Source organism: Strix aluco, chromosome Z, assembly GCF_031877795.1.
Source record: "Strix aluco isolate bStrAlu1 chromosome Z, bStrAlu1.hap1, whole genome shotgun sequence".
Taxonomy (NCBI): Eukaryota; Metazoa; Chordata; class Aves; order Strigiformes; family Strigidae; genus Strix; species Strix aluco.
This window is the reverse complement of record NC_133971.1, coordinates 92,511,098-92,538,407: the sequence shown is the minus strand read 5'-3', so window position 1 is coordinate 92,538,407 and position 27,310 is coordinate 92,511,098. Positions and strand designations below refer to the sequence as shown.

Below are 27,310 nucleotides of genomic sequence, written 5' to 3'. Positions count from 1 at the left end.
GTCAAAAATGGAAAATTGCCATGTGAATAGCATCTCATTTCTGGGCATTCGGTACTGAGGGCCATAAAAAGGGTCCTCTCTGAGCACTTGCAGCTTGTGTGGTAATCAGATACAGGATGTGATCCTGAAAAAATGTTGTAGATTTGAAAGCTACAACTGACCTGAATGGATATAGAGCAGTGAACCGTGTGTACTGCCTGGTACCCTGGGAAAACACAATCTTGTGTGCAACTGTATGGTTTGTTGTGATTCGGTTGTAGTTGTGTTCCCTATTGTAAAGAATCATGAATTCTTGTGCTGGTTTTCCCGTAGACTTGTGACCCTTGAGAGATAGAAGTTATTTAGATTTCATCAGGGGAAGCAAAGGCAATGCAGGGAGAGGACATTCTGGTGGTGACATATCAATTCTGTTTTATGGTTATAAAACATGACTGTCGTTCTTGTAGAGCTGAACCACAGCTCTTTTCTGTAGCAAAAGAGTAGTGTACTCAGGTGTGTCACTTGTCACTAATCAAGAGCATAAATTAAAATAAACTGCGCTACACCCTTGCTTCTTAGCCAGCTATCAGACTGAGGAAGATGATGGGGAGGACAGTTTTCATTTGTGCTGTTTAAACTTCCTGACAGGCAAATGTATCTTCACTCACTGGGAACTACATGGTTTAGAGTGGGAGTTAATAGGCAGAAGCAGCACTCAGAGCCCAGGGAGTGGGTGAGACTGATGCTTCCTCTGGGAGAGTGCGAGGGGCTGGTTCCAAACACTCCTGGCAGGACTAGACCCTGCCGAGCGGAGGAGCTGGGTTTCAAGGACATCTGCGGGGGTTGAGGGAACCCATGTTCCTTGTGCTAGAGCCCGGTGTTGTGCAAAAGCTGTATTCTGGGAAAGTACAGCGTGAAAGTCTTCTGCGGGAAGAAGTTGGCTGATGCTCCAGGGAGCTGCCTCTGCTAATTTGCCTTGGTGTCTGTAGCAGGAGGAGAATTGCTGTGAAGCAAATAAATAGCATGAACACTCTTGGGGGAAAGAGAAGAAATCTTTTTTATTTGGTCTATTGACTAGATACTGTCTCACAAATTTCTTAATGCTGTTGTGTCATTAACGCTTGCAACCTAAGTGCTACAGCATCAGTTGCATTAACACTAAAGAGGCTTAGCATCTGGCTGGGTGCTTCAGATGTGGTTTGGGGCTTATGAATGACAGCCCAAATGGTGATTATGCAGCAGCTCAGACAGGATGAGTGGGTTTCAGTCAAGCTCACCCCATGGCCAGTAGCATCTTCTCCCTACTCAGTGCAGAAGTGACACTGCCGTCGGTGTCCCCTGCCTTTGCGGTGGGAGGCACACGTGGGTATCCCATCGGCACCGCATCGTCCGGCCTGTTTCACGGATCCTCCCTCTGCACCTCCACGAGGTTCCAGATGGTGAATTCACCACTCCCAGTGACTCTGATGGAAAAGCTGAGGCTATTGTGAGAGTTAGTGACTTGCAGGACAGTCCTGTGCTTTTCAAAGCTGTAGGCTCATGGAATAACTCTGCTACAAATGGAATGCATTTCCTTTCAGATCCAGAAGTGGTTTATTTTTTACTTAATCCTTTTCTCCTTACCCTGCTGCCTCTTTGGTGACACATCCTTTTTCATTTCTATTTTTGGTTTGTGGATAGGGTAAACAGTCAATGATCAAAGGGAATCTCTGGGACTCAGGAAATTTCATCTCTGTTTCATAAAATGACATCTTTCTCTCCAGTGCCACGAGCTGAAGCCAACTTTCCCCTGCTGCAGCATTCCCACATGATAGCATGTGCTGTTTGACATCTGAGCTGCAGTTCTGTAACTTAGCAGCAGAGCCAGAAGTGTGCAGGAAAGATAAAAATACATGTTAATCTAGATTTTTGTCATTCTTATCTGTCCTGAGGCACATACAAGGTACTGAAATACAGTGTTAGGTGAAAGGAAAGGATGAGGCTGATAGTGATTGCTATCCCCCTTACGCCCAAAGAGGTAGGAGTGGTGTGTAATGTGTTGGGTGTTGTGTGGGGATGTATACCTGCCTCTAGCTATTGTGTAGAACATACACATTCAGGGTCCCAGTCTTGTCTTACTCAAAGAGCCAAAGTGAAGAATGAATACCGCAAAATACAGTAAGAAAAATGAGTATTGCAGGAGCATAAAAAGTTGTCTGGGCTGGTAGCCAGAGGGGACTCCTTTACCCCTGTAAAATTCCATGACCGCAAGAAGTCCTATGGTGTTGGCTCCACAGGGAGAAATTTCAGTTTAATTTTGGAAATTTATCTGGAGTACATCCACACAGGGCTTTGTCCTGGTGCAACCAGATGAGCTCTTAATCCAATTTCAGTTGGAGCAGCTCTCAAAATACGCAAGTTGCTCAGCTCCAGCTCAACGAGCCAAGCATACAGGAAATGTGCCAATGTGATGGATTTCAGCTGCTCTTTAGTAAAGGCTGAATGTTCAGGTGAATGATTGAGTTGGAAGGAGAGCCTAAGCCTTTTGGTGAGAGAACAGGTGAAGGTTCATGTGACATGAACTTTATCTTGCTTCTGGAGGCTGAGGAAGTATTTTCCTAGATTTGTCACTGATTATGGAGTGCTTTAAATACATATTTTCGTCTACAAAATTCACAAAAATCTATTTGTTGCCTTGAAGACTATGCAAACACATTTCCAAATAGTCATATTTTTTAAAGATTGCTGAGCTGCTGGGTTTTTTTCTGACAGTAATCAGTTCTTTATTGGGAATTTATGATATTCTCCTGCTATCTTCTAGGCATGGCCTTCTTCCTTTCAGTCTCAAGGTTTGTGCCTCTCACTGGATCAAAGAAATTATTAGTTTGGGATTTGGCAAAGCTGAGGTGGTGAAAACCTCAGGGAGAGGTGAAGGAGACATGTCCTAAAGCAGCATTTCACAGGATAGAAATGTTCCCAGCAGATTGCTTTGGGAGGCTCTTGGGCTTTTTCCAGTCACATACTATAGTCCCTTTCTCCCTTCTATGGGCTTCTCTTGTCCCCACTTTATCAGATTGATTTCTGGATGTACTTACAAGGCAAAATTCAGAAGTTGTTTGCATTGAGATGCTTCTGAACTTTGGCAGCCCTGTTGGAGATACCTGGAGATGTTATTTTCTGGACACTCTTCTCTTCATACAGTTCCCCTGAGAGGTGTGAGTTCTTAGCGCTTCTCCAGAACAGATCAAACTTTGGATCCCCCCGAATTTTTATGTTAACTATTGTGTAAGCCGGCACAGGCAGGACACAGGAACAACCAGAAAACCACAGATGACATGCAAAAAGCAAACTTATTCTTGTTACCTCGCGACCTGGGGGATCTCTGCAGCAGCACCCGGGCAGAGGCACGCAAGTGGGGAAGCAGGCACCATAGAGCTCGGTCCTTGCTAACCAGAAAGAGGAGAAGAAAGAAAAGATCTCAAACCTGTTGCTTTCGCCTGTAGATATCAGGATTTTCGCAGGCATACTTTTCCACTGTGCTTTCATCTTTCCCACAGCAGAGCAGGAATCTCAAGGATGCTCGATAAGGTGCCCCTGAGCCTCTCTCAGGCCTGTGTTATCTAAATGCAGATGTTCTATGTGTCAAGCACACAAGGCTAAGCTACAATTAGTGAGATATATGTCTTTTTTGACAGCCCAGCTGCAAGTCACTTGAGTGTGATTACAATCCTCCTCGCCAATCTTCCCTTGCATTCCCACAATAAACATGAACTACTAAGGAAGCTAACAAGGATTTCCTACCTAAGGATTATATATATTCAGAACTGAAGAGCCACTCAAGTCAAACATGAATTTTGATGTTATTTTACAATGACACAAACCCAAAATATTACATTTCCAATAATGCTTTAAATAAAGCTCTTCCAGGAATCTGATGTTTTCATTCATATTGAAGATTCAGAAGATAGTTTGGAATTACAGCCTCATGAATTCTGAGATTTTAAAGGATTCATCAGAATAACTTGCTCTACCCTTGGTCGCAATACCAATTCCTCCAAGTCGTCTCCTCATATTTCTTCATTATGCTCATAACTACTATATGGGTATGCACAATTCTTAGGTATTAGGTTTTAACACAGACTTCTAATATTAAGTGGTGAAACTAATGCAGAGCTTGGTTTAAACCCTAAATCTTTTTTGTCATTTCAGTACAGTCTCACTGAATTCACTGGACAGCCTGGGCTTTCTCTGGCCCTTAAACATGAGTAGCTACCATTCTGTTTGTTTCCCCTTTACTCCAGTCTGAAGGCTAAGGTGGAGGATTTAACCAAAAAAGTAAATATTTATGTCTATGTTTTAATTAGGAATAGCACTGTCATTTGTTCTGTGTCTGAGCATTCAAATCCTTTCGTTCTCAAAACCATCTCAAATTTTTTGAAAAGAAAATCCCAGCTTCCCTTCCCCTCTGAATATACCAAAAGAGTAAATCATAATGAAAAGCTCAATTGTGTAGAGCTGTGCAACAGTCTCCACAGACAAGATGAAACCTCTAGCACTTTTGCTTTCCACATAAGAACAAGATTTAAGGCACTTTTTTTTAAACTCTCAGCACATTCAGACACCCAAAGGATGGCAACAGCGTTCAGTGCTTTCCCCCTGACTTTCAGTGGCAGCTGCCATGTGCTGACTGCTGGAAAAGGGCCTTGTTGGTGCCTACAAGATAGATGAACTCTTGTAGGGATGGAAGGTGGCTGTTCTACAATCAGCAATGACATCTGTGTTTTTCTGTGAAGTGATAACCTGCCTATGGGCCAGGCAGTGTAGTCTCAAGTGAGGCAAAAATCATAAATTCCATTGATGTGTAAGACAAGTATTCTAGTCTAAGCCTTATTTATAATCTTTTTTCTTGTTCTTTTTCAGGTATTTTGAGTTTTATGAAGGGCCTCTGGAATACAACTCCACCAAATGCCTGGAATTACGGCAGGACATCATTGAGGTGAAGGTTTTGTCTATGTAAGTATGAATCAATGCTTGCTGAAAAGATTACTTTTTAGGCAGGATGAAAATGATAAATTTGTCAAAAGATACATGGCTCAAGAGATCACGTCAATAGGGATCACATCAGTGATTCCTGAGGTTCTCACATATGTGCAAGTAATGACATCTGAATTTGATCTGAGGTCCATTTGAAAAAAATGGAGGCTTTTCACGTACATTGAGGCATTTGGTCAGGCCCAGTATCACTGTTTGGAATTAAATACAGTGTCTGTAATATTATTTTTAAAATTATATTCCAGGTAATTGAAGAGTAAGAACAGACAGACAGACTCATAGCAAGTGTCCATCTAGCTTAAGGTTCTGTCATTGACAGTGGCCAGTAGTGAAGGCTAAGAAATTAAATAAAAAGTTAGCCCTTCCTGATAACAAATACTGGCATGGGGACTTGCTGAGTGGTAGGTGGTGACTAGACTAATCAGAGTGGACAATACACCTCTCTGTTAATTTGTTTAGATCTTTTCTGAACCCATTTGTATTTTTAACATTCTCAATCAGCAGTGAGTTTCACAACTTAATAACACTCAGTAAGAAGTAGGAAAGTGTGATTCTGAGAAACAATAAAAGATCTTTAATTTTCCTTTGTGGTCCTATATGTACATCAGGAAACCTATGAGTTGAATGAGATGTATCCATGAAGCCACAGCAGTAAAATCGGGCAAAAAAGTGAGGTTGCCAATGGAACTCATTGGACAGAGCATAGTAGGGTATTTTTGTGTTGTCCTTTTGCATATTCAGCATTACAGTGAATTTAGGTGCTTAGATTATGCCTAATCCCCTACCATATCTAAAACCAGTGGTTTAGTAATCTTACTGGCAATCCACAAGGTTTATTAAGGTCTGTAAAGTGCACTGAGAATCTCAGTTGAAAAAGTGCATGGCATTAAGCAATCAAGACGAGAGAAAATACAATTTGTTGCTCCAGGTTTGCAGGGTTTTGAACATGTCACCCTCGCTGACTTTATGCGCAGAAAAATGTAGGTTATGTCCTTGTCTTCTGTATTTGGTACTGGATGAAGGATACACAAGTAACAACTTTGCACTGCTTGCTGACTTGCAGTGCTTAAAAATAAATAGAAGGGGTGAGAATGTCACACTTCTGCCAATGTTCTACTGAAGATGGGGAGTTTTGAATTGCTTTTCTGCATACTTATCAGATGGTACAGAGAAATACTCATTTCTCTTAATCTTTTCTAATGGCATGTATAAGGTAGTGGACTCCTGCTCAGCTGGATAGAGTTAGCCTTACTTTTATGATAGAAGCCATTTGTCATTAAGCTCTTTTACTGTGCTGGGTTCTTCTGATGTGCTTGCTTCTGATGTATTACCTTTCCTAAGTCAGCCCTTATGGTAATGGAAGTTATCCAAGTTAATGTGCTCTGGTGGGCTACAGAAAGTACAATATGACCTAATTCCTTCCTGTAACTCCCACAGCCTGGGAAATCCTAAATTCTACTCACTTTAAACATATAATTATCTTAAAAGTCTTTGCTTTGTTCAAACATTCAAAGCCCTCAAGCCTGAAGAGAACTCATTAAGACCTATCAGTCTTGAAGAAACCTCAGACTTCGAAATTTCCTAGCCAGATTATGACGTTGCTCCCTAGCTCTAGATAGTTGCAAGGCCTTCATTATCTCTGTTGTCCAAATACAGAATAGGTATGAACTCTAAGGTAGAAGTGGTTCGAATTCATGATATCACCAAAAATGTGTCATCCTGTATCAGCCTCGTAGAAATAGGAGTGTCATTTTTTTGACATAACTAAAAGTATATTTATTAACAGAAGGAGAGTGAGAGATCCTGTAAAGAGCTTTTCATGTCCTCTTACCTTCACAGATTCTTATCCCTACACACATGCTCTTGCAGTTTATAAAATGGATTTACCAGCAGTGCTGTTCTGTAGCATCTCATGGATTAAGATAACCTCACCAAAATAAAATGGCATTTGACCATGTTTTCCAAAGTATGCTCTTTTCCAACACCTGCTCTGCTAGGCCCTTCTGCTAGGTGCAACTTTTTCCCCTAAAGCCACTGCTTTCCAGCAGACTGTCAAAAGACATTGACACAGTAGATGCTTCTTGCTCAGTACTGTATTTTTTATCCTGAAGAAATGGAGAATGCCTACCAGGGAGTAGAAGTCAGTCCCAAACATCTGAAGAGCTCCATCACTACCAGTGTATACATGGCTTAGAGTTGCTATGTCTGAGCAGAAAAAAGAAATAAAAATGATAAATTTTGCACTGGCTAGACCGACTAGTTTGCTCTATCAAAAGCTTACTGCATGGAACCCTGGCTGCAGCTGGTTTAGGATGTGAGGCCCTTGTAATAAAGTGAATTTTTATTTTCTTTCTTTTTATCTTTTAGGGTGAAACAAACTGAATTGTTTGACAGATGGAAGAGCCTTCAGATGTGCAAATGGGAGATGAATGTCACAGAAGCTAATTTATTCAAGTAAGAATGATCCACATTAATAAGACTGAGTAAGATTTATTTTAGTTTGAGTTTAGCTTCCTGTAGAGGGATTAAACTTTCACATGGATAGCAAGAATAAGCATTATAACACTGTTACTGTTGGAGTACTATCCTTTTGAATAAATGTGGACCTTTTTCTACTTTATAAAAGTCAACAGCAAGAGTGAATGAGAGCTCTTCTGGCATGTGGAACAGTCTTCCCAGGAAAGGCAGGGAATTTGATATGGGAAAGACTTCCAGGTATGATTCAGGCAGAAGTAAGGGTGGAGCCAAGACTTAATGGATGCACCTAATACATCAACCTAACTCTCTGGTGGTGTAAAATGGTAATATCATCAGTGACACTGCACATTTGGCCTACAAAATACTCAAACTGGATTTTTTTCTGTGGTGTATTAGGTACTGTCAGACCTTGGTTATGACTTCCTCTTTTTTAATGTCTTCTCAGCTATTACTCCCTGATTACCTAGATATTTTTTCTGGTCTTCAGAGACCTCTTCAGTTTGTTTCTGTAATACTCTGTCTTCCTTTGTGTGAATTCCTCTTTGCTGAGAGTCCTCCATGGTCCTTTCAAGATACAACTTTTGAAATTGGTCTTGTGAAGGCAATAGTAGAATAAAGCCAAAACAATATTTGAATGTTGTATATTGATGTATTCAAGGGCCATAATTGAGCAGGGCTAGAGAAAACATGTTATTTCAAGAGTAAGTGGAATATAGACTGGTTAAATCTGTAAGTCACTGGCACGATTCAGAGCTCTTGTTTAGAATAAGGCCCCACAGCTTTCTCCCAAATTGTCTTACATGATTCTAGAAAATAGCTGTCACGAGTTAATGAGAGAATGTGAGAATGCATGTGCTGAGTTAGTCATTAACATCTTTAAAAATAACTAATTGTTAGTCTCAGGCTCATAGCAGTTTTTCCAATGTGAGCTCCACACATCAGTTTTTTAGGGGTTTTTTAGTATATTTTTTTCTGGAAATTGTTTGATGGACAATTACCAGAGCTCATGTTGAAGACAAGAGCCATTCAGGATTAGAGCCTGCTGTCTGAAAGGTTGCTTGGAGTAAGAGAACTAATGATTGTGCCCAGAGCGCAAGGAGCACATTGAAGTATGAGGGCCAGCCCAGAGGTGGGAGCAATGAGAAAGGACTATCTAAAGCCCATCAGGAGGACCATCACTCTCTCTCAGGCCACCCACAGTAAGCAAAGAACCCTTCTCCATCCTAGACAATGCACTGAGAGAAGAGATGAAAGACCTCCGTCTCTGGCTACGCCTGACTGCACGATATATCACTGCTTAAGAAACTCCCGCTGGCACCTAGATGTTACCCAACCTTTGTTAGCCGGTTCCAGGAATCATGCTAGTCAAGGGGGAAAAAAAAAAAAAAAAAGAAGTTCAAAGTCTGTTTCATTTTCGTCTTATGGGACAGTCTTCAGTGTGTGAAGGTGTGGAGAAACTGTAGTCACTTAAAAGCAGACCAAAGTCTCTGAGTTTGGAGCTAGACTAGTAGGAGGCTGAATAGTGGTGGTCTAACACCACTGAGCTGTTGGCTTTTGAACTTTGCCAGTTCTGGACCATCAGGTGAGATGGGGAGAACTGAGCAAAACTCAAATGTCAGCTACTTAAGCAGCAGGGAGGAGGAAGCGCAAAAATCACACTAGCTTTTGTACCTGGAGACTAAAGAAAGCAATTTCCTTGACAGTCTTCCTCCTCAGGTATCAGACATTGACATTAAGGAACGTGCCTCTGGAAAACCAGTTGGATATTAAAGAACAACATCACTTTAAATTCCTTAATGCAGAACTAATGAAGAATTTTTTCGTACCTCACCACAACTCAATCCCACTACCTGCTTGTAATTATTAATGATTTCATTATTAGAAATTATTTATTGACTTATTCAGTCTCAATTGCTGCCTTGATCTGATCATCATAATTGTGTCATTCTGCATGAGTCGAGTATATAATAGTAATTGGACATCACTGAAATGTTTGCATAATTCTGTATTTGCTGTCTGATGCTTGTAATAAAGCCCGTAAAGAAGACTGACTTATTCTTCCAACTCATAATGAGGCCACATACCTCAGAGGCAAGGTATTTAATCTAGGTTATTTGAGAGCTGTTTGGCTTTGTCTTCATGTTTGTGCCATGACATGTATCTTTCATTAAAGGTATGAGATGCATTGACTGAGAAACAAACTGGCTCTGGAGTAAGAGTAAGCTGAAGTCAGGGCTTTCAGTTCCACCAGTAAAAGGAGAAAAGCATTCAGGGAAAGATGGGAGCTAAAAATGTACTCCTATTTGAAAAGTGGCTTTTCCTGTTTAAATTTCATATCAGAGCTGAATGCACTTGCTCTGATGCCAATAATCCCATATTTGAGATTTCAAAACAGTTCTTGTTGGCATTGGAATACCTGACATTTTGTCCCAGTGACAAAGAAAATTTTGACCATTTGTCTGAGATTTTTGAGTTGTAGCCATGACCAGTCTGCCTGGCACCCATCTGTTGGGTCACATTGTCTTCCTAATGCACATATGCAAGGTTCAAAGGCAAAACTAAGGCCTTTAAAAGTTATTTTGTGAATAAAGTGTGCCATGCTCCACAGTAGTCTGGTGAGTGGGGTAATGTCTTTAGATATTGCTGTGTTTAAGTCCCTGCCCTGCCATACTTCCACATACCCAGACGAATACTTAAGCCCTGTGATTCCTGCCCAGTGATGAGTAAATAATTTACAAAAGTGGGAAAACCTATAAAGCAGAGAGGGACTAATTCATTAGGATGTTTTCCCAAGGATATTAGGAGCAGAAGCTCAGCTTTGGGGTCTGAAGCAGAGCAGAGTTTACACATGTATTTCCTGAAGCCTAGAAGAGAGACAGGTACAGGGATCTCATTTCTTCTGGGTTCTTTTTTTTTTTTTTTTAACCATAAATTCCTCAATCAGGGAAAATTTCACTGAATCTGAAATTTTCTAAAGGAAAATCCAGCAAACCACCATTTTACCCTCCTACAGCTAAAAAGTTTATTTTTGCTGAAAAATGCCTTGTTAGGAGTAATAGTAACTGCAAATCCTAAAGCATGCTATCAGCTCCTTAATCTTATTTCTCTTTTTCACTTTACAGGTCTACTTTGTCGAGGTGTTGCAATGCTCCTGCCTTTCTGTTCACCACCCAGAAAAATACTCCCTTGGGAACTAAACTGAAATATGAAGTGGATACTAGTGGAATCTTCCATATCAACCAAGAAATCTTCAAAATGTTTCCAAAGGTGCCTCATGCCTCTGCCCATTTGCAGAATCAACTTCACTCTACTTGATGCATTAGATACTATCCTATAACCAAGCATTTAGCTTTTGGCTTTTTGACATTTCTACAAAATTCATACTTACACTTTGAAAATGTTTATTTTTTATATGATATTTTAGCTGATTATCCTATTTTCTAGTGGTTAGCGGCTCTATTATGCAATGTATGTATATTTTCCTGCAGAATATTACTGACCGAGCAACAAAGTGGCTAATGAAATAACTTAAGAAAGCTGAATAAAAGAGGCACTTACTGATCAGAACTTTTTTAAAAGTACAATACTCACATACAGTAAATCCAACATTTGGGGTAGGTCTGCTTTTTTAGGGGCATGATTATTTTATAATTCATATTCACAGTGACCAAATATTTTTATACTTATTTCTGTTTGCAGCTTCTCTGTGAATAGGCTGAACAATTTTTAAATATATTCATCATAATGACTATTCAAAACCTTTCCAGCAAATAATCCTTGACCTAGGGGGTCATTCAAAGTTATAACCAGTGAGCAATTCCCATTGCACAGAGTGAATGATGTGCAGAAATGGGCTTATGTGACTATGATTTATCACGGGTCACACCTCATGAATTTAAAATGGCATATTTGGAGGAAATAACTGAAATTTATCCCCTTCAGAAAGTCAGAAAAATATTGAAGTACTTAGATTTGTGTCATTAATGTTGTCCTTCAGGGTCTAACCACTTTTAATCCGTTTGCTTCCCAAGCACTACTAAGAGGTAGGGTAGTGCTGTTATCTAAATGTGCACATGGGGAACTGGGGCAGGGCAGGGGAAAGCCTCAGATCCAGGAAAGCGTTTTGGTATCTGGAGACATGCAAAGAATGGGTACACCAAAATCCAGGAGTAGTATCCTCAAAACCCTGCTTGACTGCACAGATGAATGCACAAAAGTCTAGACTCCTACGCTTTTGCTAGGACTGTCCTATAGCTGCTGTTGTATTTATCCAGGTATGCCTTGAGGATGCTCTGCGGGCTCCATCCCCTGCCAAAGTGCCTTTGGGATTCACTGGGCAGCACCTATGTGGCCCAAGCCACCCTCTGCCTAGGAGCAGGGCTGCAGCATGTCAAATGTAGGAGATAAAGGGCTGAAAGCACGGGAGCAAGACTGCAAGGGCAAAGATCCTCATGCTGAGTGTGGAGACCTGGCTTCTGATCTCCCTTTCAGGACTGCCAAGGCATTTTGTGTTAAGAAATCTCTGGATAAAACACAAGCAACTGTATCTTGCCTCTCTGTTAGGCAGCTGCTGCTTTTCTCAGACAGGTGTAATTGCGTGCCCTTTTGCCTCATGGTTTATGAATGCTATGGAAAGATCCTGGGAATAACCACCTAGATATGTCATGCCACTATCACATCTCTCTGTAGTTTGCGGTATGAAATTATTGATAAAATATGTATGTACCAAAACGAGCGCTGTCATGCTTATATAAGCACATCTCTACATATTCATAAGGCGTAGCGTGGCTCAGTTCTGCGTCACAACCCTCTCACCCTGACAGCCCAGTTCTGTTCTCCAGGAGATGATTTTCACTCTCTCTGGCATCAGCAGCAGCTGCATGTCTGCATATGAAGGCAGAATTTTGCCTGAAGATTTCAGAAAGATACAGCCTACACAAGTCCAGGAAGGTGCCTGACCAAAGTCTCTAGGCACTGCTGGTAGTACAAGCGCCAATTAATAATCATTAATACTATTAGTACAATTAGTGGTAGCAAGCACTAAAATTTGGGCTAGGTTCCGATAAATAGCTGTAGTGTGCTGTCTGACTTAGAGAGACTTCTTGGGCTTTACTAGCTGCTCTGAAACTATGGGTGCAGACTTCCTGAAAGCAGGACATCAGAGCCTGAGGAGCGAGCAGTGTGCAGGCAGCTCAGAAGGCAATGCCTAGGGTATGCTAATTTTATGGCTCATGCCCTCATGTGGAAGTCAGAAGGGAAAGCAAGTTTCTGAAATGACTTACTCTGTTATTAAGTCTGGACAAAACCAGGTTATTGCTTTTTTTCCCTCTGAGTTAGTTGCCCATGCTATCTCTAATTGCACAGAAAACAATCCCACCCGTTTATGTACACCATAGGAATACTGTGGACCAGAACCAGTGTCAACTTCCTATGATTAGTGCATCTGCAGCAAGATGCAACTGCAGAAAAAAAAGGAAAAAGTAAAAAAAAGATTTGTTGCCTCCATGTTTCAGGGTATTTAACTGTTTCCTTACTGTGATGTTGCAGGATATGCCATACCACCGCTCCCAGTTTAAGAAATGTGCGGTGGTTGGGAACGGAGGAATTCTGAAGAACAGCAGATGTGGCCGGGAGATTGACAGTGCAGACTTCGTGTTCCGGTAATCATCACAGCACCGTTTTTCTTTTTGCCTGTTTTAATGACAAATAAAGAATTGCAAACCTGTTCTCTCTCACATGGAAACATGGGATTTGTCAAACTGGCCCTATCAAGCCTGCTTCTTGCACAAAAAGCAATGTTTTGGAAAAAAACCCCTCACATATATTTGTTTAAAAATTATTCTTTGAGGAATTATTTCTCCCTAACTCCGTGTAGTTAATCATTGACTTATTGACAAAGTTTGATGTCCTCTTTCAGGACATCCCCTGTCACTCAGGTTGTGGATTTATCCCTCCATGGACATTAGCTCATAAGCAGTGACCTGTGAATGTGGCCATGATTTTCTGGCGCAGTTCTGAACCAGAGGTACAACCTCTATTGCGTGACAGGCAGCTTGGCCAGATGTTAATAGCTCCACGCTGTGCAGTTCACGTGCCTCAGAAGTGTGTTTCTGAAGTGGTGCAGAGCTCAAGTGCTGGATAATGGGAGTTACAGTAATCAGTACTCTAGACTCCAGGTTGTGCGGAGATGCCTTGAATAACTCTGGAGGTTGAGTGTCTTCATATTGTGCTCCCCACCATATGTGGAGTTATTCAGGTTTTGCGTAGACTGGGATGTCCCACAACTTTTGTCCCTGGATAACAGAGTTTATCAGCACTTTTATCATCCTTAATATACATGGGAAATATTTTTTAATTATTCATATGCATGACTAATCCCTCTCTAAATCCTGTTAAGCTCTTTGCCTAGGTCATGGGATATGACAACTAGATCACAGATTCATGACCTGTTCTGTAGAAAAGAAAAATCTTTTTACTTCTATTGGCCTGTTTTCTGATTTTGGGTACGTTGCCAGCAGTTTAGAATAACTGTGCATAAACCAATTAATTTCTCTGATTTCATACCAGCAAAAATTAGGTCAGATTTTGGCTCACTGCATTCTTAATTTAATTTGGCATCAAATGAGAAATAGAATTTTACAGGTCCTACCTTCGCTGTTCATTGTTTTCAGACCCTTGTGTCTACCTCTTGTGCCCACTTTATAGAAAATGGTTGTCTTAGTTTTAATCTGTGAAACAGTCCAGGCTTCACATAATTTGCTTCTTCAAAGCCTAGTGTACCCTGTATACATTAAATAACTACTGTAGATTCCCTTCTGTTGTGTTGGATCACAGCTATCAGTGTGGTTGAAAGGAGTGATACACGTTACACATGGAGATGAGAAGCTGTTGAGTCAAAGTGGAAATATGGGCAGCAAATGTCTGCTTTCAGTGGAGGTCCCTTTTTACCACTGGTACTCTGCCCTGAACTGTCCCAAAAATGATTAAAAAGAGCAGATCAGATCACTGCAGAACTTAGAAATTGGGTTGCTTTTGGTACCAGTAATTAATTAAATAGAGGCTTAAGTAGAACTAAAATAGGAATAAATATGTCAGTACTTGTGCAAAAAAAACCCTGGTTCACCATCTCTGAAATATGTGGAACCAGCACAAAGACATGCTAGTGTTTAAGAGCTTAAGGTCTGCTGACATCAGTTTTAAAGTAAAGCTTGTATTTAAGGTCAGGTCTAAACGTATCCACTTTACAGTCTAATACCAAACCGTCAGGAATCACCGTCTTGGTCACCAATGAAATAATTCTTTGAAATTATTTCAAAAACTGCCTATGGAGCAGTGCCAGCATTCATTGATTCCTTCAGGACACCTGGAAAAATCCTTTTGTTGTCAGGAAGCTTGTGGCCAGCAGGATGCAACCAAGATTTTTCTATGAAATAAATTTTGATAACAATTAATTATAGTTCAGTAGAATATATAAAGTACACACACATGAATTGCATTTACTAGTTGTTATTGTCTATCTCCATCTACTGGCCAGAGTAGAGGTCTGTGATGAAACACGGTGCATTTAGAGATGGGACTACTCTCTTTGCAGGGATGAATTTTTGGAGTCTTATGGCAAAAGTAGAGTTTGTGCAGGTTTTATCATTTTTATAAGGAATTATCACTTCCAACAAATTCAGTCTTTCTTAATCCTTGTGGCAGTTTATTGTTGAAAAATATTGAAGATGAGTATTTGAAGACCTTTTTCAAATATAATCTGATGAGCACAGTGCCCAGTACTAGGTGGAACTGAGGGTGCTAGAGGCCTCCAGAAGGACGTTGCATGACCTAGGGTAGAAGAGTGCTGGAAATAACACTGCCTATGGGGAGGATGAGTTGGCTAAAAAAAAATTCTCTGACCTGATAGAGAGGGACTCTCTGGAAAGTAGATATGAACCTCCTGGGTCTGGCAAGGACCTTGAAGGACTTTGTGCATTCTTCTGCTCCCCCACTCGCCCTTTCCCTGTGACTAAGAAATTATGCTGACAGCTGAACTTTAGAATTGTGAAAACCCCGAGCATCGCTTACCCTAAATACCTCCACAGTTTTCTCCTATTCAGCCCTGATCTTCAGAAACATGGAGATGTTTAGGAATTAGGCACAGCAGTATTTTTGTGATGTGGGGGTCTTAACAGTGATGGCTTTTATTGAGGCTTGTAGATCACTTCAAAAGTTTTCAAAATGGATCTAATGCTAGCTTAAACTGAGTGTAAAACTAGTTGCAAGGCCACTTACATTGCCTCTGATAATACATGCTGAACCTTTTTTTAATCTGGGTTTCCTATAGAAGTAAAGCTTGTGTGATAGCTTGTGCATTTGTGTGTTTCAATAACTTTAGCATCCCTTGAGAGATGCTCTAAATTTTGTGAGATGATGAATCAAGGTCAAGGCCAAAGTGAGTGGAGGCTGGGCAAAGTCAAGGTTTGCAAATCTTCACAAGTTTGCTCCTGATAGCTTTGGTGTCCTCTGGTGAATCTGTAGAGTGAGAACTGCAGTTCTTACAGTGTGCTAGGAGATACTTATAAAGAAAAAAGAAAGGGAATCAGATAGTTTTGGATTAATTAGGACTGGACAGATTTCTCTCTTGTGGAACATTTCCCCTAAATTCTCTTGGGTAAAAAACAAAGCATGTTAAAAGCTATATTATAGATATAGTTTATCTATTAATTATTGAATATAGCTCAGCTGTTGCTGAGGAAGTCTTTGATTTTATGGGCTGATTGTGCTTGGGGCTTGGGTGAGCCGGCACAGGCAGGACACAGGAACAACCACAAAACCATGCAAAAAGCAAGTTTATTCTCGTTACCTCACAACCTGGGGGATCTCTGCAGCAGCACCCGGGCAGAGGCACGCAAGTGGGGATGCAGGCACTGCAGAGCTCGGACCGTGCTAACAAGAAAGAGGAGAAGAAAGAAAAGATCTCAAACCTGTTGCTTTTGCCTGTAGATATCCAGGATCTTTGCAGGCGAACTTTTCCACTGTGCTTTGATCTTTCCCACAGCAGGGCAGGAATCTCAAGGATGTTCGATAAGGTGCCCCTGAGCCTCTCCCAGGCCTGTGTTATCTAAATGCAGACATTCTACATGTCAGACACACAAGGCTAAGCAACAATTAGTGAGATATATGTCTTTTTTGACAGCCCAGCTGCAAGTCACTTGAGTGTGTTTACAATCAACCTCGCCAATCTTCCCTTGTATTCCCACAGGGCTTCATCCCTTTTCTTGTCCTAAACTGCCAAAGTAAATAGTTGAACTGCTATTAAGGAAGCAAAACGAATGAACATTGGCTACATCCACAAAAAGGGGTCAACTCTGGCAGACTTGGGGTAGAAGAGAGGTTTTCATACAGCCCCTAAGAACTTGTTACTTTAATGCATTGTTTGGGCATCAACACATTTCATAGCATTTTAAATTCTCAATCTGTTTCTAGATTTGTTGTTTGGAAGAAATGCTTAAATCAATTCTGCTTTCTAGTCCTGAAAATGTGCAAGGAATTGTTTAACTTTCTTACTAATTTCTTTCCTTTATAGATGCAATTTACCTCCTATATCTGAGAAATACTTTACGGACGTTGGGGTAAAGACGGATGTCGTGACTGTCAATCCCAGTATAATTACTGAGAGGTCATTTCTGGTTTTTGTATTTTCACCTCCTATTGCTTTTATAAATCTACTTTTCATTAAATTCTGCTACAGAGAATCCTTTTCTCCAATATTACTTTAAACTGACGCGATGAATCATATATTTCATTCTGAATTTAAGTTATTCAGTATATGGACTCTGTAACAACTTATAGAAATGTGTTAAACACTTAAACCTGCACACTGATAACAGGAAATGGGAAGCTGATGAGCTGAAATCATAACAGCGGAGTCATTCTTCACCTGGAAGTCCTGTACCATGCTGGCAAGCCCCAGGCAAATGTATCGGACACATTAGGGTGGAAGCAACTGGTTCCCACCCTAAATTCTTAAATAAAGCAGCGCACATTGTAGCGAAAAATGCCAGTTAAACTTTGTACCCAGGATTGACTAAGTGATTTTAAATTTAAATTTAAATTTAATGCCTTAATGCCACATTGCTGACGAGTTTGGGATCATGAGGCTAATTATTGCTTTCCGTTCTTGCTGGGGGAATCTGTTTCTTTTCTCAAGCAACATTTGCTTGTATCGTGGATTTCTTTTAAATGTTACAGTTAGACATTTTAGAAGTGATTTTGTTCTGCTTTGATATTTGCCACTTTTTTATACAGTTCTGCACTGCGTAATGCACTATACAACTGACCAAACCTTGGAAAAATTACATACTTTTTATAATAAAATGTGAAGTGAGACATTATCAGAATGTCTACAAAGCTTGTCCACTGTTTAATGAGTGTATTGTCAAAAGAGGGGAGAATATGTATTTTTTTATTCTCTGCATTTTTGCTCTACATTTCATATTGATGCTTTAGCTACAAACCTAAATATATTCCCCTTCTTAATTGAAACATAATTTCAATTATCTCTGTATCAGAAATGTTTCAGTAAAAGCCCATTGAAGGTTTCTTATCTACTGGGTCCAGATTGAGTCCTCACTGGTCTGACCACCACTTGCATCCTTTTCCCTTTAGATTTCATAAGCTGGAGAAATGGAGGAAACCCTTCTATGACGTGCTCCAGGTCTACGAGAACGCTTCCGTTCTGCTGCCAGCTTTCTACAACACTCGCAACACGGACGTCTCAATCCGCGTCAAATATGTCCTGGATGATTTTGAATCTCAGCAAGCTGTTTATTACTTTCATCCCCAGTATCTCATCAACGTCTCACGCTACTGGCTCGGCCAAGGGGTGCGGGCCAAGCGGATTAGCACTGGGCTAATCCTGGTGACTGCTGCCCTGGAGCTCTGCGAAGAGGTTCACCTTTTTGGCTTTTGGGCCTTCCCCATGAACCCCTCAGGGATTTTTATAACTCACCACTATTATGACAATGTGAAACCTCGCCCTGGTTTTCATGCTATGCCCTCAGAAATCTTCAACTTCCTCCACATGCACAGCAAGGGGATCCTGCGGGTCCATACAGGGACCTGTAGCTGCTGTTGACAGGGACATTTCTTCCTCTGACACAAAAGTGTAACAGGAACTCAATGCCTCTGTATGGTGGAGGAGGTTTTATTACCCCCTGAGATTATGCAATAATTGTTTGATATAAATTTCCTCAAGGCATTGCATCCCATAGGATCTAGGATACCAGCACCTTTCCTGCTAGCAGAGTTGGGTCCGTAACAATGTAGGAGAAGCAAAACTCCTCTCTCCCAGGGTATGTGCTGCCCTGGAAAGCAAGTCAGATAAGAAGCACATTTCCAATAGGTTTAGGGATAAACAGAGCACATTAATATAGTTATCATTTCACTATGAAGAAAAGCACCAAACTTTTGAGGAGAATCAGTGATGGAGAATTTTAGCATAGACTGTATGACTTTACATAGGTTTCTGAATCAAGTACCTTGGGTCATTGCCAGATTTTATTGAAAGCACTGTTCTCTGGAATTTGGGTTTTTGAAAATACTCTTTAGCATTATAGTTTTAAGGGGAAGTATATAACCTGAAGTCTTTGTTCTGTAACGTCACAAAGTATTGGTGAAAAATAGCAGATAGATGTGATAGGAATAAACAAGATCACTTTATGAATTTTTTCAGCCAGGATAGAAAAGAATGTTAAACTCCCATTCACAGCCACAGGTAACTGTGTTGACCATGGTGTGCAATTGTTTTAGTGTTTCTTTCTTCTTCCTTCTTGTGTCCTATATTTCTGGTCTCCTCTGCTGATCATGTCTTCTTCCTCATTGTCTTTAATGCTTTCTATCTAGCTAACACATGAGCCATGTGTGTACTTCCTCATACAGTGACCATCTCAGCTTCAGATTGGAGTCCTTATTCGAAGAAACATGCTTCTTCACACTTCTGCAAGATTATATCAGGCTGAATAGCAAGGGGATTACGTAGTTATATTTTCTAAGTTGATTTATGGGTTCAAATATCATCACAGCATAAGATTGAAAAAAGCATTTCCTCTTTGATTTTTGTTCAGGACTTTGCAGGAGTATCTGAAGTTGGTTCACTGTTCTGCAGGTCAAGTTAAATACTTCCAGGTATCTGTAATAAGTACGAGCAGGAAACAGTTAAAATACAGAGAAGATACTTTGTGGCTTGGATTATGATGCTTATTTTAAAATTATGCATTTTAAGATGTCAGAAGTCTTAATGTGACATTTTTGTATGTTGAGAATGTTGCTAGAATAGTAAAAGGGCTGGTGTACTCTTTAAAATTTACCAATGCAACTCTGTCAGTTATGCCAAGCTTAATTTTTCACCTGATACAGTTAAATTGACAAAATCCTGATGCAGAAACTCCTGCCACATATTGCAGGAGTTTATTTTGTCTGCTGAACTGCGGTGTAATGGGCTGCTGGTATACGCCCTTCCACACCAGTATGAGTGAGGGTGAGGTTTGCTGTTTGAGCTGTGCTGGCATAGTTAAATGAACAGAGTTTCCTCATTTAAGTTCTTAGTCTGAAGCACTTGGGCTGTTGTCCAGTGCCTTGTCTTGTCTTACTTAAATTACAAGATCTTTGATCGAGGATTGGAGTTTAACATGCTAGTTCTATATGAGGAATACTTTTTTTTTTTTTTTTTTTGAGGGGGAGGGGGTTTAAATCCAAATCCGGACTTGGATTTTGATTTTGTAATGCATGAATGCACAAAGCTTCTTTTAAAAGCCTCTGCGCTAATCTGAGAGCTGTGAAAGTTGCTCACGCTACAGATAAAATGATCAAAAAGCAAGTGGAGCGAGATGGTCACCATTTCAAAAGTCCCTACTGACCAGCAGTGACCTGGATGGTATGAGAGAGTGTATTTCCTTAACTTTACACTAGACTCCAGAGGTCTGATTACTTTTAAAAACAACCCATATCCTTGATAAAGGTGTCAGAACTCACTTGGGAAATACCATCCAGGGGTAGGTGAAGGACCTGCGCTTGCGCTTTATCTATTTGTGTTGTTGTGCTTTTGGTCTTAGAGTTACACTGTGTGTTAGTGAGCACCACCTCATATCGGCTAGCTGTGAAATATGCAGCACACTAAGAATGAACTTGTAGATGAAACGGTTTCCTTGATTTAATATGCAGGGGAGATCTTTGTCTTTGCTGTGTTTTGTAGATTTATGTGCAAAGGGCTTTGATAATGAAGTGCAGAAATGAAAGTGCTATTTAGAGAGCAATGTGACCCCGTGGGTTGGCCATCTTGCTGTGCATTAAGCTTTATGATAACAAGAATGACACTGAAGTTGGTACCTAGAGCCTCTACTCCTTATTCTGCCTAATTATGGAAGTAGTAGTGACTTCAGTATTGCTTTGCTGCTGCTGCTTTGCTAAGCTTACCTTCTTTAGTAAGGGATTTTTCTCTACTATGGTGATTGAAGTGAATGAATGCAACTGAAAGGAGTCTGATAAGTTGTGGAAGATACTTCAAAAAAGATGGGAAAGCACTGGAGAAGCACCCATATGTTGGAAAGGAACTGTGCAAACCCCTCTTTTTAGTTTCAAAAATCCTTTTGGACTTTTTGGACAGACAAAAGGATAAGCAAAACTGTAATTACAGTTAACCTGTAATTACAGGGTCACAGACCTTTCCTTTCCTTTCCTTCATATAAATGAGCAATGTAAATTCACCTAGGCTATACTGTAACAAGTGCAGCTTTACTGTGTTTAAATTTTGGTCTGTTATAAATCTATAGCTACTATATTTTTTTAGTGATTTTAAAAATGTGTGTGTAGGATACTCGCACATATGCACCAAAGGCCCAGTCTTGCCACATTTATCTGAAAAGAGCTCCCATTCAAGTGGATGGGTATTTTGTTTGTGTAGGGACTGCAGAAACAGGCCCAGACACGTCTGTGAAAGTGTACATAGATGTATAGTTAGATATAAGGAGTGATTTGCAAGCCAGAAAGATACTTAAAGAAATATATAGAAAATAGTCCTTGAGATAAAATGCATGTTGCAACACGTTTACTTTCTGATTCATTTTTCAGGTGTTGCTCAAAAAATGATTGAAAAACTATGGCATTTGTCACAAGTGCCACATGCAGAAGCTTTCAGATATTTTTTGGCCTCTTTACCTTGCACTGGCTGCTGGAAAATCAGATTCCTGTTGCTGTACCACAGCATCTGTGGGGTTGAGTGGAAATGGTGTGGTGGCAGCTTGCAGGAGCAGGGTCTGAGGATGGGCCCAACCTGCTGCTCAGTTCTCCATGGGTAGCAAATAAATATGCCCAGGAGATTTTAGCTAGGCGGAGGTCACTACCTGTGCAATGTCACTCTGGGCTGGGTGACCCAGCATTGGCCAGCCTGAGCTTCTGCCTGTCCTGCTTAAACAGATGAAAAGAAGGGCTGTTGCAGAAAGAAGGACCCTCCTTGTTTTCTGCCATCATTCTTTTGTGTACTGAGCATAAGAAAATACTCCTTTGGCATCAAGAATTTGTCTGAGTTTGAGGCTATTTTGTCTTCCCTTCTCCCATGTGGTCAGAGCTTCAAATGTCCTATCTTTGAACAATGGGATACCTGAGTGATAAGAAATGACTGTCAGGAAGCTGTGTGTGTTTGCTGCACACTGTTATAACAAGTAAAGGGCGTGCACAGCATGTCGTGCTTTCCCACAGAAAAGGCTGCAGGCCCCAGAGAAATCCCCTGATACAAAAATCTGATCTGTCCAAGAAGAAACTCTGTCAGCTGTCTGGTACCACATCCTGAGCTCAAGCTGTAATCCCAGCTCTGTTGCTGAGGATATGAAATCTGAGACAGGGAGAGAGAAAATGATGATAATATTATGGTTTAATCCCCAATTCCTCATATTATTTAGGAGAATCTCTTAAGAAGTTCCTGAGATCTGCATACACTGGCAATGCAAATTCAGTCGGAAAAACATAACTTGGACTGCTTCTCCTTTATTGTCAGGTCAACAGAGGAGGCTTATAAATCTGCCAGTGCTTTCATCAAAGGGAAGGAAGTATTTAGTCAAAATAGTTTAGCTGCTTGCTTTTGATTTATGAAATCCAACTTTGCTGTTGGACAGAGTGGATTAAATGGTGATAGGGCCATTATAATATTTTAGCATATTTTCTGTGGTTGCAACAGAGTTGTCAAAACCAGCTCATGAATTGCAAAGGGAGAACCATGCTGTGGCAGCTCCTCCTGTTGTGATCTCGGAGAGGAGAGGCACTGTGGTGAGTAGGTCCATGGTCACCTAGAAAAGCGATGTAAAGGGAATATAGGAGATTGCAACCACAGGTCTGGTCCAGAGCCTTTAGCTCTGTGGAGTAATATGACAGAGATAGTGGATGAAGCTTCACAGCTTGCAGTGCTCAGGAGTAGCTCCCCTGATCCCTGACAAAAGCTGCCCCCATGCAGGCTCAACTGATGATAAATTAAAGGTGATGTTCACTTGGGATGGTTAGATGTAGTAGACAGAAGGAAATCAGCTCTAAGAATAGTCCACTCTGTGGAGGTTCAGTGAATCAGTAGAAATGTTGCTCAGACCTTGAAGGCAAAAACACTGCTGGTGGCGCAGCTACGTGGGTGGACTGCCCGTGCTCAGCTTTCCATGGCAGGGGGGAGCAATCCTGGTTTGTGTGTGAGGGAAACCGAGATGGATAAAGCACTGAGATGTGGAGCGAGAGGGAAACTGTGCTTTTTAATCTCCTGAGGCCTGGTGGCTTGTCAGCAAAGCTCTGATTGTAGAGAGCACAAGCTTGGGCAATGAAAATGGAGAGCTCTGAAGTGGTCCTTTCCCCCTATCTTGCTTGCATCTGAGCTTGCAGAGAACTGTGGAGTTTTTCAAGTATATGAAGAAGGAAATGACAAAATTCAGTGATCCTTAAGGGCCAGTTTCCCTGGGAAATTCTGGAGTGATCTGAGGTCTTAGAAATAAAGGAGTCAGTATTTATGCTTAGGGCCTTTTCCAAAATCCAGTGAAGTCTGTAGAAAGTTCGGTGTACTTCAGAGCAAGCCTCCAGAAACAGGCCCTGATCATGGGCAGGAAGAGCAGCCCCTTGTTTCTTACTTTCTCGATTTCAGATACACTTTTTAATATATTGTAGATACAGTGCAGTAGCAATACTGTGTTTTTAATGGTGTGCGTAAAGAACAAACTTATCTGGAAGCAGAAATGTTGTGACTGTCTCTCTCCCTTCCAGATTTCAGCACTTTTCATCTTTTCAAACTCATCTATGCAAAGCATTTCATCGTGGTAGTGTAAATTGCCATATGAAATCCCAAATGAACCCTCTGTACCTGACTGTATGTATGCGAATCACATGCCTCAAGAAAAGAGGTTTTACTGCTTGCTTTAAAATATCCGCCTGGAATTCACCAGTGATATGAATGTGTTCAAGGCAGGATTCAGCCTGTTCCCTTTGAAGTCAGCACAACATTTGCATTTGGCTTCAACAGAAAAAAACATCGGGTCCAGTGCTTGTAAGTCAAGCCAATAACCTGCATCTCCCGAAACTCCCTCCCAGACTATTATCATTTTATGTCTTACTATTATCCTGCCTGATATGGGTGAGGCTGCTGGGCATCCCTGTGTTGTCTGCATGGTATTCAAAATCAATAAGCAATTGTACTCAAGTGCTTTTTTAAATAAACTTAAGGGAAATCCAAATGTACTCTAAGCATTAGAGTGAGGGAGCCTGAGTTCAAGGCTGTCAGCACCTCCAATGCTTCCTGAAGCCCTGAGTATCTGAGAAACGTCAGAAATGAGGGACTGGGACATAATGGAAAACTTAAAGAAAGACAAATCTGCCTCAGTGCTTCAAGAATTGAAAGCTGTAAATATGTTATTGACATGTCTGACTTTCCCTTTAGAAGCCATAAATGTTCTCGGTGTTTGATCTTTGGGTAAGTTGACGTACGTTCTTAACTGTACTAATCACTTAAAATGTGTTAGCATGTAAAATGGTGACAAGTTAAGCCAGCAAAACCAGATACCGTGTTGGCTAGTTCTCGAAATGTCTGTTTTACCTGAAACTGACGGACCAAGACACTGAAGCATCTCCAGTGCTCTGTACGGTTCTGGTTATTACCCATTTTAGCAGTGGGGAGCAAGCGGAATTGATTTAATCCCTGTTTGTTAACCTTGTGTTGGCCAAGTGATATGCACTTAAGTGTGACACTAGAGCCTGACCCCTTAGAGACGAGGAAACTGCCTGTACTTGCTCTATCTGGGACAGGACATGGTGATTTTTGCTTCATTTCTGGGTCCTCCTTATTGTCAACCATGAGGTCCCTGATCAAACCTCCGCGTTCAGCCCATGTAAATTATATCAAACAGCTGCTGCCTGTTGAATATGTCTCCTGTTTTCACCTGGTGGAAAACAAATGCTTAGTTTGGAAGTACTGGAGCAAAACTGTGTGTCTTCACGCTAGGGGAGCTTGGGCTGTTACAAAAATAAAGCTTGTTTCATGTTTGTTATTTCTGTAAGGGGGTGATGGTGGGGGTGGAGAAATCCAAGCGGAGTCATGGTAGTTTCATGATGATGTTAATCCCTCGTGTCCATTGACTCACCTTTCCTTTTTCAACCTTCCACCCTGTAATTTTTGCTTATTGTTTCTGTAGCTGTATTATGGTTGTAATAGAAAGCCTATCAATTGATGTAAGCCATAACTAAAACAGTAATCAGGGTATATTTTGGTCTGTGTCACTGTGTTTGAAAGATGATTTGATTCTATTGAATAAACTTTAACAGTTTTATGGGAAAGGCAATCATTGGGCCACTTTTTGTGCCTTCAAACTCATTTTCTGTTTTCTGCTGTTCTGTGTCTCTGAACAGAGAGAGTTGGAAGCTCAGCTGATAGAAACTGGTTTGTATAACTAACAAATACCACTGTAGAATTATATGATGATATAATGTCATATATGTATACAGATATATAAAAGCATATATCGGGCTATACAGTGATATAAATTGAGAATATGGTATTTTGATCACTGGACATTCAGTGTTACATTCTCAATTGTAGCCTACAATATATATGGGCACAGTAAGGTAATTTATGGCTGAAAGTAGCAATCTGTGCACAGAGAAGCTTTGAAAAGCCTCTGCAATCTCCGGGTTTTGCCTTCTTACACCTTCCTAACAGCTCTGTCCTTTACTGTCCTCACCCATTACATAAACTCATCTTCTGTGGGTCTGGTCTATCTTACTGAGCCGCAGCAAGCTTACAAGCTTACGCTTCCCTCAATATTCTCAGCATCAGGAGAGTTAAACCACAAATTTAAAAATATTTGTGTGAATACAGAATAGATGATGAAGCAACCATATATTTTTTGAGTTGGGGTGTTTTCCTGTAGCATTCTATTGTTCCTTGATTATAAACTGAAATAGGAGTAGGTAATAGAAATAACGTGATCATGATATTAGCATTGGTATAAGGAACATGTAAATGACTTTGAAGCTGCAGAGCTGTGGTGAATGCTGGAGGAATCAGTTCTCATTCTTGCTGACATTAAAACTGATGGATGTACTTCCTTCCCCCAGCTGCTTGTGATTATTGTTAGTGATTATTCAATCAAGAAGAGGAAACATGTGGAGAGGGAAAAATGAATAGACAAATTGACATTGGATGATATAATTGCTGTCTATCACACTGCAAATTGCTCAGCTAAGCAAGCAATCAAAGAATGGTTCATTTTCTAAAGACTGCAGCATCCGTCATTTTCCTTAGTGGCATTTGCAGCCTTTCCTCTGAGAAAGTCTCAATAAAAAGCCGTAGTGAATGACAGAGATGTTTCACCACAGTCTGTCTCTGACAGTGCCCAGGAGTGGATACTTAGGGAAAGAGCAGAAGAAATTGGGAACTTAATAAATGGCCCTTCTGCTGGTATTCCCTCAAACTGATATTGCCAGCTTGTATTTTTGGCCTCAGCAACACTATGTGCTACGAGTGTCAGTTTTTAGCTCTGTGCTTGTGTGATTATGTGATTCCTTTTGCCTTTGTGAGCTGCTGCTTTCTCCCAGGGGCACCCAGCAAGATGTCTTTGGGTTGTGGGACCTGCTAGGTGGAGCCAGGGCAGGTACTGACCTCCCTTCTTCCACCACAGGCATCACCTCTTGGAATAAAAGCTTTATGAATCTCTTCCAGCCCCCCCCCCCCCCTTTTTTTTTTTTCTGTCTCAACCAGCTCTAGAGCTGTGATGAGCACTGCTAAGCAGAATCTACTCCTGAGCAGTGAAGTGCTAGCTTCAGGTAATTTTTATCACTGGGTGATTTTTTTGCTCTAAGTCTTCAGCCATCTCTAAGCCCTCCCAGTGGGTCTGGATGGAGGAATAAACCATTTAAATCCATAAATGAGCTATTGTCCATCACAGAGAGGGGAAAAATGCCATTAAGTGTGTATAACTGCTGCCACGGGCACCTTTTCAGGTTACCCTGGTTACAAGGATGTCAATGCCAAAGCTTCCTATGTGTAGAAACTCAGACCCCACTATTTTTTTCTACACTTGCAAACTATTGAGTTAGCAAGTTCAGGTCTTAACCAAGAGTTTGGAGCATGAGTATTTTGTTGAAGGTAGGATGTAGAAAATAGATGGTTATGTAGACCTCAGAGATGATAACACACCCCTCAAATTAACACAAATGCTACTGGAGGGTGTCTCACTAGGTGTCTGCTAGTAACTGTGGTAGCCCTAAGTAGGCATCTGTAGGCAGAAGGGCAGAGATGTGAAACAGAACTCTGAAATAATTAACC

At 40.8% G+C, this 27,310-nt stretch overlaps 1 protein-coding gene across 6 annotated transcripts in view; it reads left to right on the top strand.

Moving 5' to 3' along the window:
• The window catches only part of ST8SIA5 (ST8 alpha-N-acetyl-neuraminide alpha-2,8-sialyltransferase 5), an 82,893-nt gene extending 57,568 nt beyond the window's left edge, over positions 1–25,325 (top strand). For all 6 annotated transcript variants that reach the window (XM_074812576.1, XM_074812574.1, XM_074812577.1 and 3 more), the window contains 6 exons: positions 4,879–4,971; positions 7,378–7,464; positions 10,611–10,755; positions 13,036–13,148; positions 17,057–17,149; positions 18,139–25,325. In XM_074812576.1, coding sequence (XP_074668677.1) covers positions 4,879–4,971; positions 7,378–7,464; positions 10,611–10,755; positions 13,036–13,148; positions 17,057–17,149; positions 18,139–18,607 — 1,000 coding nt within the window. In that variant the 3' untranslated portion in view covers positions 18,608–25,325. The remainder of the gene's footprint in view (positions 1–4,878; positions 4,972–7,377; positions 7,465–10,610; positions 10,756–13,035; positions 13,149–17,056; positions 17,150–18,138) is intronic.
• The last annotated feature ends 1,985 nt before the right edge of the window (positions 25,326–27,310 follow it).